The sequence below is a fragment of the Pituophis catenifer genome, unplaced genomic scaffold, assembly GCF_029215685.1.
Source record: "Pituophis catenifer annectens isolate HBS135680 unplaced genomic scaffold, rPitCat1.0.hap2 SCAF_2, whole genome shotgun sequence".
Taxonomy (NCBI): Eukaryota; Metazoa; Chordata; class Lepidosauria; order Squamata; family Colubridae; genus Pituophis; species Pituophis catenifer.
Genome location: NW_027256882.1, coordinates 154998071 through 155010765, shown reverse-complemented (window position 1 = coordinate 155010765; position 12695 = coordinate 154998071). Strand labels below are relative to the sequence as shown.

General features: G+C 37.7%; 1 protein-coding gene across 1 annotated transcript in view; it reads right to left on the bottom strand.

Annotated features, from left to right (window-relative positions):
- Positions 1-7143: 7143 nt before the first annotated feature.
- LOC139310269 (protein FAM186A-like) overlaps positions 7144-12695 on the bottom strand; it is a 28092-nt gene continuing 22540 nt past the window's right edge. Inside the window, exons 6-9 of the mRNA XM_070934431.1 lie at positions 11563-11755; positions 10286-10473; positions 9098-9289; positions 7144-7207 (exon numbers count right to left, since the gene is read on the bottom strand). Coding sequence (XP_070790532.1) covers positions 7144-7207; positions 9098-9289; positions 10286-10473; positions 11563-11755 — 637 coding nt within the window. The remainder of the gene's footprint in view (positions 7208-9097; positions 9290-10285; positions 10474-11562; positions 11756-12695) is intronic.

Genomic DNA, 12695 nt, shown 5'->3' with positions numbered 1-12695 from the left:
CCTCATCTCTGTAATAGATTTTGTTTCTTGGTATCATGCTAATACTGTAATTCTGTGTGATTTGATAACATAAACTGAGTTTTTAAGAGCACCCAGTTATTTCCAAAAACAATTCTTTTAGTTGAAATTCAGTATTACCTATGTAGGAAGTTAGCACCCACCCTTCTCCTAGAAGAATGAAATATTCTAGGAAATATTAAAAAGGCAGAATATTATATTTTCCCTAAAGGCAAAATATGTTTCTAAAGACAAACTCAGAGCCTCAGCACCCTGCCCCCACCCCCACCCCCAGCAGATTGGTGCCAACCTATCTACAAGACAAAAGGCCTTCAGCTCCAAGATGCTAGGATTAGCCCTCACTCAAGATCCAAACCAGGACAAAGCCATTAAGCCATAATAGGAATTGCCCAACACCCTTTCAGAACACATGCCTCTTCATTACATCATCACCCAGCAAGATTCAACAAAGCCTGGGACACAGACAGCCTACAAAGTTAGCTAAGATCCCCGCCTCCTGGGAGTCTGATAACCAATAGGATACATTTCTTTCACCATTTATGTGAGATCTTTTGTTTTAAAACTGATTCTGTTTCTTAATTACTATTTTTTTGCCATCAATTGTATCCACGCTTTTCTTCCAGTTGGCAAAAATAGTGGGTTCAACAGAGCTTGAGTCTCAGTTGCTCAAGATTCACAGCCCAAGAGAGTGACCATGATTCACTATTTGGCTGGTGCTTAAATTTGCCAGATGTCAATTTTTGAGAAGGCTTGTCCTGATTATTTTCCTAAAGGCTCAGGTCTAGAGCTCCAAGACAGTCTTTCTAACAATATCCATGTTTTTGTTCATACTGATGCTTTCCCCAACCAAAAATGAAATGTATGTGGCTCTGACTAATACCTGTAAGTTCCTGATGCAATTTCATCTCTAGGTCTATGCTGGCAAGCAATGCACAGGATACAAACACAGTTGCATTGTTGTGCTCTTGCAACTGGTCACAACAAACTGCATTTCATTGTGGAGCTATCTCTATTTCTACGAACACTTAACTATAGTTTGCACCAGTGGTGAAATCTAAAATTTGTTACTACCAGTTCTGTGGGCGTGGCTTGGGGGGGTTAATGTGACTGGATGGGCGTGGCCAATTTTTTTTTTTAACTTTTAAAACCATTTTTCTATAACCTCTTTGGCAAAGAGGTTGTAAAAAATGCTTTTCAAAAGACTGATGATCCCAGCTGAGTTGCCTGATCGGCAGAGGCTTTTTTTCTTTTAAATGCTTCTGATGATCAGGCAACTCAGCTTGGATCGTCAGAGGCATTTAAAAGAAACAGAAGAGAAACCAAAACAAAGAAAGACAAAGATCTCAGAAAGGAACTTAACAAGGAATTTCATAGAGCTATTATGAGAGACAAAAAGTACACAACAACATCTGTAAAGACACTGAAATTAGAAACAGACGTGAAAAAACTAGGAAATATTTTTAAAAGATCTCAGAAGGAGCTTCCAGCCTTGAATTGGTATTCAGAAGCTATACATAGCCCTACCAAGATCATTGTTATTCCGGCAATAATTTTCCTTGTGGTGTTTTATAGAAGTGAAAGTTAGACTTTGAAGAAACAGTAGTATTGAAAGACTGTTGATGGTTTTGAACTTAGGTCTTGGAGAAGACTCTTAAGAATCATAATAGCAAAGAATATAGATTGTCCATAGAACAAATCAGCTCAAGAGTTCTGATTAGAAGCACAGATATCCAGATCCAAATTATCATATTTTGGACATGTAATATGAAAATCAGGTTTCTTGACAAGTTTATAATGCTTGGAAAGATGGAAGGGAAGAGAAAAAGAGAAGAAGTGGTCAATTCAATTATAGAAGTGTTCAATAGATTGGAAAATCTGAAAAGTGAGAAGATCTACTATGTGGGTGCTAAGAATTGATACAACTTGATAGCACATAATTGATTAGGAAAAAAATTACACAAGGTTAGGATTGCATAAGGCATAACAATTTCTCAGATCTGAAGCACAATCCTCTCTCTGTATATTCTTTAAGTTATCCCATATTATAGACAAGAATGTACTGGTTCCTTTTGTACTTCGCTAACTGGGGGATGAGGTAGGGTGGAGGCTAAGCTAAACTCTAACATTTAATTTAGCCCTAAACAAACTGAAATTTCAACTAAATCTCCGCCTTACTCCCCAGCACTGTATCATGCAAACTCATACCTATAGGTTAACTGTCACACCTGATGCTCATGATTGACATGAAATCCTAGAATAGGGCTTTCATATCTAGAATGCAAAAATCTGAATAAAATATTCTGCCTACTAATGGTGGTTTAGATTTTTGCAGTCCAAAGAGGTAGCATGAAAGTAGGGCCCAAAAGTATATTTCTATGGCCATTTGGAAGGGTTAAAACCAGGTATAAATGCACACATCCTCCCAAGCCTATCTATATAGCACCAGCTCTGATGAAAGAAAACACTGCCAGTTTTCTTTTCACTTCTGTAGGAAAAACAAAACCAGAAATAGGAAGGAAAGTGACAGCCTCATCCACATAAAATATATGTAGATATATATTTTAAAAATATGGTTGTATTGACCACTGTCAGTGATGTAACCTTTCATGTGCTAGCAGTGCATTGTAGTGAGTAAGTAACCAAAGGAGGAGATGACATAGGTAGGCATGTATGTTGTATATGTCCAAGTTATTACTTTGGCTTATGGTCATGTGTTTAGCTTGCCCTCCTTTAAAAAGTAGTAACAACATTTCTTTCTCCAAATATTTTGCTAGCATCTAAAAACATGTAAAAATATAAAACCCCATCCCTAATGCTGACGTTCCTACTATTCTTTGGCATTAAAAAGTATACAGTAATGAATTTATGGAGTGTTTTTATTTTGTAGCTATGGTGACACATTACATAACACAAAAAGTATGATCATTTTTCTGCAACATCGGTGCTTTTCAAACATCTGACTGCTTTACTGATTTTAGTTGCTGGGGAATAAAAAAAAGGTATAGAAAATTAACCACTGGAAGAAATTGGTAGACTTTGGTTCTGAATAGTGCATGCCAAACAATACACTGGTTGCCAATTCCTCAAACAGACCTTCTTCTTCAACTCAGAATTGGCATTAGCACCTGGCAACTGTGGGGTCATAACTATAGTAGAATTCAGTATCGAAACTGACCCCGAGCTAAACTTTTGTTAAACCTAGGGCTGTGAGCAATGTCAAATGCTGATTTATTTTTGTGTAATGGATATTTTGTTGAGAACTGTAGAAAAAAAAACCCATGTGATTTGGCATTTGTATCCCTAACCCCATCTTTGCCTTTCATTCAGTTGCTTGATCAAATTATTTGACACTGAGCCCCATTTATTTCTCTTCTTTAAAACAAGCATTGCAGCAGAAAACTGTGGGTTCAAAGAAAAACTTAGGTGTTTAAAACTCAGAATCTGTTATCTTCTTTAGACTTAGGTTTGTGATGGAATGTTTGGTATGACTCAGAAAAGGGAGACGAGAGTGCTAAAACCATTACACATATTCTGAGTCCTGGAAAGTAGAAAGTGTGAAAAAGGAACTCAAAACAACTCCATCTGGTTTTGATAGAAATGGAGATGGATAGGTTGACCTGGAGACATGTTACAGACTTTCAAGATTCTGTTGCAAAACTCTTACCACATTTAAGTGTAGTTCCAAAACTCCTGGTTTCCAGACTGCACCAACCTTGACTGGCTAGCAATTATCTTCCTTTTGACCTCAGACTTGTGTTCTGGGAAATTAGTATTATTTATGATTAACTAAGCTTATTACTTTATGTATATGGATACTTTTTTTCATCTGCAACACATATTCCATTTCAAATGTGCTTGCTCACCCCAAATGACAGGGAAATGCAAATGGTGGTTGAATCTAGTGTGTTTAATTCTCTATAGTCTTATTAACTGAAGCTGTATTACTTTTCCTAAGGAGGGAAAAGAAGCTGCTGGTGCAACAGCACTCTTTTGAAATAGCAGGGTTAAATTAAAATAGTAGGATTGGGACCAACCAGGTAAACAAAGCTGATAGATGTGAAAATAACTATGAGAAAGAGTAGAATAAAAATAATAATAGGCTGGTAGGCTGCTCATCATTTGACATAGAAAGCCATCAGTATAGCAACTTTTCATTTGCCTACAGCAGCAGAAAATAAAAGCCACGAACAAGCCTTGACTAAAGGCCGACAAATACTGGGGTGGGGGGTGGGGTGGGGGGGCACATTATTGAATTATGAACTATTGCCCTGTGTCAGCTGGGCATTTCCGTTTTGTACTGAAAGCAGCTCAGGCCCGAGTGTGCCTTGGGCCTGGGCTTTCTCCTCCCCACCAGACTCTGCTGAAGGCTTCCAGCACAATAGGGCTTAGTCATACTATTTGTCAGCCTGACTTGGCAGACAGGATCTTTAACTTTTGGCCTCTTTAGGAAGCAAATTCCTGATATGCTGCCTCTGAGGTGGAGTTTCCTGTAGGTGGGGAAACAAGGCTCTTGCGAAATGAGGAGAGTTGAAGTATGATTTGCTGGAGGCAATGAGCTCTAACACGTAGGTGAAGTCATATTGACAGTAGACACTGGGAAACCCAGATAAGAGTGGTTTTGATCAGCTAGTTGTCGTCACTGTACAATTCAACCCTCTACTGTTTTTATTTGAAAATACGCTTATTAAGGTTTAAGTCCCACTGATTCAATAAGACTTATTTCCAGGCGATTGTGCATAGGATTGCCATTAATTGATTTTTCAGAAGGATTTCACCATCAGTTAGAAAAATGCTCCTTTTATCAGTAATCAATAATCCTGGGAAGACTCAAAAGATACAAACGTGACTACTTCATTTGTCCTTCCTTGAGTTCTCTATCTGGAGGCAAAAGAAACTGATTAAAAGAAGTCTGATAATAAGACATTTGTTGCAGCTTCAGCAAACTGAGCATATGAACGTTACTATGTCATGACTTTTATCCTCAGAGGTTTGATTACAATCTTTGATTATTCACCCCACTGGATGAGATTTATGTGGTTATAATCCTAAATTATCAGGAAGATGACTATTCCTGCTAAAGGGGGAGGGGGGAGGGGGAGGGCCCCCCCGAAAGACACATTCCTTAGTTTAGCAAAAATCCAGTATCTTTTCCTGTAAAACCAGTTGTCAAGAGCTCTGTGTGACAAACTTTCCATCTGGGCTTCTGGATCCTTAACATTCATGAATTACGGCAAAACACATGTTTTATAATGGTTTTTATTTATTGGTTGTTTTATAATATGAAGCTGATTCATATAAACTATTTTTAAAGTATCTTGGACTCTCTGTTGAAGAGTAAAGTATCAGCTAAACAAACTAATAAAAATATCAGTTAAATAAATTAATAAAAAATATCAGAAAAATATAAATGGATCAGGTCTACAATAAATACTGTATATTGTTATTCAACCCCTTATATAACATATTGTTTTAACATATTGAAACAAATTGTGATTATTGTCTAATTTACAAATGCTTAAAATTATATCCAGATATTTTCCATCTGGGAATATTCTGAATCCTGCAAAAGAAGAGAGAACATGAGTTTATATATAACACAAAATAATTTCATAAATATATGTTGCATATTTTTAAAGCAGTAATTATATGATTTTGCTTTCAGAATTTTGTCATTTTGAAGCTGTTTACTATGCACAGGTATAAAGATATAAAATAGATTATAGTTGAACAAAGAACGTTTAACCATTTTTAAAATTAATTTTAGAACAGAACTATATTTTTCAAAGTTTCAAAATAGCAATTTAAATCTGTGACTGCATGCTGTGAGTTGTTAATACTTTTTCTGCTTTCTCCTTGTCCCATTGCAACCTATGTTTCAATTATATAATGTGTTAAAAAGAGATGTATTGCTAAGTGTGAGCAACACATCCCTGCTCAAAGCATTAAGAGAGTTATGTTCGTTGGGAGACTCACAAAATTGCTCTAAGGGCTGTCCCCAGCTGTTTGTGTGCATGTGTACAAACATAGTACTTTGCTTCACTAAGAATCCCAGCAGAAGTTATGTCCGTGGATGAGCTTTCAGATATGATAGTCTAGGAAGCAAAGGTACCTACAGGATCTGATGCTTCTGTCAAGAAATGAAAACAGTGTTGCACCATCACGATACCGTTTCTGTCCCCATTATATTGTATGTCTGATGCGACAATGCAGATACAAGCTTGCATCATGATGGCCCAGCATTGTTTTTATCATTGCACCTTTCATGTACACTCCAGATGCTTCTATATAATGTAACTAAATGGTGCTCCATCACTGGAGGCTTTTAAGAAGAGATTGGACGGCCATTTGTCTGCAATGGTAGGGTCTCCAGCTTGAGCAGGGAGTTGGATTAGAAGACCTGTTAGGTCCTTTCCAACTCTGTTCTGTTATTCAGTTGAAATAAGAAAACTATGATGAACTTTTCAAAAACTGATGTAAGTTTCTCCTATTCAATAGTGACATCTACAGGCTACTATGCACAGAACTGCAACTAATTTCATTTTGTTCCATATTAGGGTCATGCCTATCCAGTATTCCCAACTACTAACAGATACTGTCTATGCCTCATGTATTTACACATATGAGCTGTTTTGACCGCCTGGGCAAATTGCAAGAGGTAGATGAGGGGTAGAGGCTTTACAATCTTCTCACCTAACTTGTTAGTTAAGTGAATCTCTGTGTTTAAGAGACAAGGGGAATCTTCCTTCTTTCCTTCCTTCAAGAGATGGAAGAACAAGCGAGGCTTTTCTGACCTCACATCTTTCATTTTTAAGAAGCTGGCATGCAGATCAATAGTTCCCTTGTGCTTCATCCTACTCTCCTCCTATGCCCCATCAACCAACCAACCAGATTTTTTGGGGGAATGGGGTTACCATAGAATTACAGGACGAGCGAGGGAGGGAGGGAGGGAGGGAGGGGGGAGAGAGAGAGAGAGGGAGGGAGGGAGGGAGGGAGGGAGAGAGCTGTCAGTCAAGGATGAAGTTCATATGGAGACAGAATTATCAATCAGGATGAAACTCCCTTAATACTATGATAACTAGCAAATAGAAAGGTTGCTGACAGGTCTATTCTGTATAATATAAATATCTAGTCTTTCTTGAAGTTCAATCCAAGAAGTAGGGTCTGGCAAGAGGACAGGAGAGCAGTATTCCTATAAATAATAAGAGTAAAAAAGATTAATTTCAATCTTCGAGTTGATTGATAATAGGACAGTTAGTCAATTCACAACTCTCAGAAGTGGGCCCAACAGGCAGAAATCTGGGGGAAGGTTCAGGGCTATTTCAGGCTTTTCTTGCTCTTGTTTGCAGCTGGTTTATCTCCAGTTACTGTAAAAGTAACCTTGAGGAACAGGAAGAAGAGACACAGCCAAGACAACAGTGAGATCTTTTAAAAAATGAGTTTAAAACAGAAATGTAATTTGAAAAAAAAAATCTCTTAAATTTGACTTTCCCTAGTTCTCACAAAGAAAAAGAGAGAGCGGGGACATATATTCAGACCGGAAACATTATTTTATTGTAATCATATAATAAAAGTAATATTAGTATTCATAACCTTGCTTTCTGGTATGGTCTAAAGCTAACAGTGCATTCCTACCCTCCATCAACCTGTCAGCAAGGATTCTATTTGTTTGTTTTTGGCTAAAGTATGCCAATCTCTTAGAAATCCAATGTTTGTTTGGAAAGCACCAATCTTTCAGAAGATCAATATTTAGATATCAATATAATACAGAAAAGACTATGCAAACTAATTGCCCTGTCTAGTTCATAGCCCAGGTCAAAATGGCCATTGATGGCAGCCCCCAATGACTTAAGGAAGGAATATGTGTCTGTAGCAAACTTAAATGGCCAGTTAGAGCTGGACATAGCCATGATCTGACTGTGTCATTAGCCTCATCATTGGGGCACTGTAGATTGTATGATAAGATTTACATTAGAAGAGATGAAACATTACATTAACATCAGCTCTCTCTGTAATGTTCTGGGGATGAAATGTATGCATTTTTCATCTTAGATATAAATCTGATCTTTCGTATGAGAGCTCACAGCAGCATTCAGAATATCCCTCCTGTTTATTTCCACAAAAGCAGCCTTGTGAGGTAAGAGAGAGAGATGGAGGTCCTATCATGAGATGGTGTGTTTTAAGACTTGTTGAAAGCTGCCTCATGCAATGCCAGGTAGGAGGCGACGATGAGCTAGTGACATGGAGACTCCATAAAATTCCATGATTGGAGCAGGAAGAGCTGCTTCATTTCTTCATCTCAAAGCAACTGGGATCCTTGACAGAAAGGAGGCAGTATTTGACTAAAGTAAGAATGTGGGGAGAGTAGCAAGCAGTCAAAATGATCTTGCTATGGGGCCTTAGATCTGGATAAAGAGCTAACAGAACAACTAAGGGCTAGGTTGTCCTTCTCAGCCAGGGTCATAATCATTGACAGAGGTAAGCCATTTTTGGATGGCCATGGACCAACATTTGAGAGGACGCAATGGGCATGGCAATGGGAAAAATTTCCATCATACATATGAAAATGCTATCCTCCTCCTCCCCCCCCCTGATTTTATGGTATACTTGTTTGCTGCCATTCATTAATTTTCTATGTGCTGGCTGTTTTAGAATGGTGGGAAACTATTTCACTCATTTTGTTGCTTACGTTTGGTGGTGGGCATACAAAAAACATGTGTAGAGTCAATGGTTGCCTACCCATATGCCATAGAGATACCCTGGATATATCTATGAAGAGAGTTAGGTAAGGAGAGGGGTCATCTTCTCATCTTTAAAACAACTATCTAAAATAGAGGCAGGAGGGGAAAACATCATTATTCAAGAACTGGCTGCTAGAAAAGGTGACAGCCCGAGATATCTATGGAAGCAAAAAAAGTTCTGAGAATGATAATGGCAGAAGCATCACATCAGATAAATTGCTGAGGCTGCTGTGGATTGATGTTCTTTAATCAGTGTGAGAAAAATCACAAAACATTGCATTAAATCTTCATCACTTATATCAGCTGTCATCACAGAGATTCCTTAATGCAAAGCCACTTACCGAGTCTCCATATATCGAAGGGGCTTCCCCCTCACAGAGGAAATGTCTAATTCCAAAAATCTAGGAATATCTGGAAAGCCAGAGGTCTCAGACCACAGAAAAGACACAGGTGCTTTGGGTCCAAGGGGAAAACTCAGTTCTGTGATATCGGTCTTCCACAGTGATTCTATTTGCTCGCTGCTTGGCTTTCTTCTGTAGAGAAAATACAATTATAATGCAAATGGAAAAATATTGGAGTAATCTATTTAATACAGTTTAATAAAACGATGTACAAATTCTTATATATTTAACATGAGATAATAGCTCTGCAGAGAATAAAAAACAATTAACAGGGAAATTGGCATGGTTTGTTTAGATATGGCGTGATGAATAAGATAAAATTAAGTGGATGTACACAATATAATAAACCATGAGCCATGAACTATGTTTCTCAAAATACAATGGCTGGATTCACACAACACTGTTAGCCAAAATCAAACCAACCAGATTATGTCTTAGCGTAATAAGTGATGCTTTATTGGCTCTCAACTGTCCACTCCCAGCAATTAGACTATTAGTACTATACTATAGGCATTTCTCTATAAGATGTATTTCAGGCATTAATTATTTAAAACAATACAGTGACTAAAAAAAGGTACATTATATTCTTAAAAGTTCTGGGAATAATTTTGGAGCACCCTCTTCAACTTAGTCTCATCAGAAAAATTCACTATTAATTTTTCAGACTATGAAAAAGTTTACACTTCCCTTTTATAAAGAGCTTCAGAAAATAATACACCTGTGCTTCAGATGCAAAGATATTTTAGAGCTTGCAAGAGCACAAATGTAGCATCCATCTACATCACAGCAATTGTGATTTTCCAGATTTGCACGCAATCCTCAGAAAAGACACAGATGCTTTAAAGTGTTGCAAGCAGGTGGTACATTCATGCTTCAAAGCATGTTTGGGACATCAAATCATAGTTTTGTTACTGATTCAACTATATTTTAATGATTTATGGGGTTTGATGAAAATGGTATTGATGTTATTGCCATGAACAATCTTGATGGTTGCATTTGATATTGTGCTTGAATATAACTTTAAAAATAATTTCCTACAGGGAATTTAGGTTATCTGATGTGAGGAATATAACTAAATGATTTGCCCCATTGTAGCCTTCCCTCCCTGTGGTTTTTTTTCAGCCATACCTGACCATAGCTGTTACTGTGAAATCTTGGGATTTCTTCACCCTAATCAGGGGGCTTTTGTAAACCTTAGTCTTCAAGAAGTCTGGTCTAATGTGAGGCATGTGGAAGGTCTCCTTCTTTGTGATATCTTCTGCTTTAACTATCAATAGGCATGGATTGCTGAGGTGGAGTTGGGCACTCGAATGGAGCTATAACAAGGACAGAAAGAAAGAAAAATTTATTGCACCTCACTATGGATTATTAATTGTCTATTATTTCGATTCATCCATACCATCATTTTGAAAAGTTGGATCTGAATCAGATTGTTGGTTTGGACTCCTAACTGGCTAAATCAAACACAAATCAAGAAAGTATACTTTTCTCTGTAAAAATACTTGTCTATAAATTAATTCTAGCATTGGGATTAACATCCCCATCATGAACATCAGATTCCTATCTTCATTTATATTGCAAAATAGAACTTACTGACTGGATTCATACATCATGCTAAATCATTATCTGTTCTATAACCATCATTATAATCAGCAACAATTAACTAGGGTTACATGCAATACACAATAACACATTGGGGCTTAATAAGCTATATGAACATCATGTGAGTTTAAGCTACTATAAACAAATTTCTTTATTCTCTAAACTTTCCCCAATGTAGAATGATTGTGAATCATGACATCAAAGTACTTCAATTTGGCAATCTCCGAACAAATTGGCAACCTCCAAACATAATATGGTATTTGTAATAATAGTAAGTCTAAAAAGATATTAGAAAGAAATAGACAGCAGTAAAGGATTTTTAAAAGCCATTGCTTGTATCTGCACTTTGTATACATTACTTTTCTGCATGCATAAAACATGTCTGTGCATACATACACATAGGCAATTATAAAAATATAGATATGATAGAAGAACCATAAATAGGAAGGAAAATGGTTGGCCATAACTTTCCTGGAAGAGAAAGGTGGAAGGGCACAGCTGCAGGGGAATTGTCCAATGGAAGGATGTGGCAATCTGCAGTCCAGACTGACCTTGCAAGCTGCTGCCAAAGTACCTCACTCCTGAGAGGATTTTCATAAACTCCTTTGAGCCAAGCCAGGATGAACACAGGGCAGGAACAGTGTAAGCACTAAGTGCAGATATGACAAGTGTCTCAAAATATCAGAGGATGGGGAATTCGATGAGTGCTTATGAGCTCTCCAGAGCTGTGGAAAAGCAGTGGATTATTAGCCTAGGTAATACTTCTGAGGCTTTATGCTGTCAATTCATACTTGTAGGCTTACCTGGGCAAACAGATCAACCATTTTTGTAAGGCAGTGCTGGCGCTGCTTCTCTACAATATTCTGCTTAACTTTCCAGTTGTCCAGAAGCTTTTTCTGATAAGCATCCACCTTGTCCACCATCTTGTACAAATTCTGCATTTTGGCACCATCATTTGCTTCTCTGGCAGCGTCTAACTGAAGAATTAAGCTATGTCTGTGAATTAGGAGTAGTGAGAATAAAGTAGGTACATATTTCTTCATTGCAAGTAGTTTAGACCTAATGCTTTAATAACTTGAACCAAATTTAATACAATAAATAATTCTTCTTTCTCAGAATTTCAATTATATGTATCTCAGCTGCTCAATATTGCTGTTTAATATTTCAGTGTTAGACCAATAACAATAATGTTTCTTCCAAGTATCAATATCTAACTTTATAATTGTTTACAGTTTAGGAAAGTGAAGCGGTACCCAGTGGTACTGGGGTCTTTGTGTGTAGGGGCCGTAGGTGTGTCACGCTGATCAAAGCAGTGCTATCTTGTCACCAGGGGTGGATTCTAAATTTTTTTACTACCGGTTCTGTGGGCATGGCTTATTTCGTGGGCGTGGCTTGGTGGGGGGTAATGTGACTGGGTGGGCATGACCAACCTTTTTTTTTTTTTTTTTTTTACTTTTAAAAGCATTTTTTCTACAACCTTAAGAGATTGCAGAAAAAAATGCTTTTAGAAGCCTCTGACTATCAGGCAACTCAGCTGGGATCGCTAGAGGCTTTTAAAGGCATTTTTTTTTCCTACAGCCTCTTCGGCCGAAGTGGTTATAGAAAAAATGCTTTTAAAAGTTAAAAAAAAAAGCCTCTGATGAGGTGGGCGGGGTAAGCAAGCGGCAAACGGGCCAGGGACCGGTTCAGGGGCGTAGCCAGCCAATGTTATTACCGGTTCTCCGAACTACTAAAATTTTTTACTACCGGTTCTTGCGAACCGGTGCGAACGGGGAGCAACCCACCACTGCTTGTCACCAGTCCTGCCCCTTTCCTATATGTATTGGAGAAGAATCCTACAGATGCCACTGGCCTAGTCTGCTAAAATAATATATAAAATCTCTAACATATTGCTTTATAACAACTGCTGTGAGTTTTTCTTTCTTTTTTATTCTTT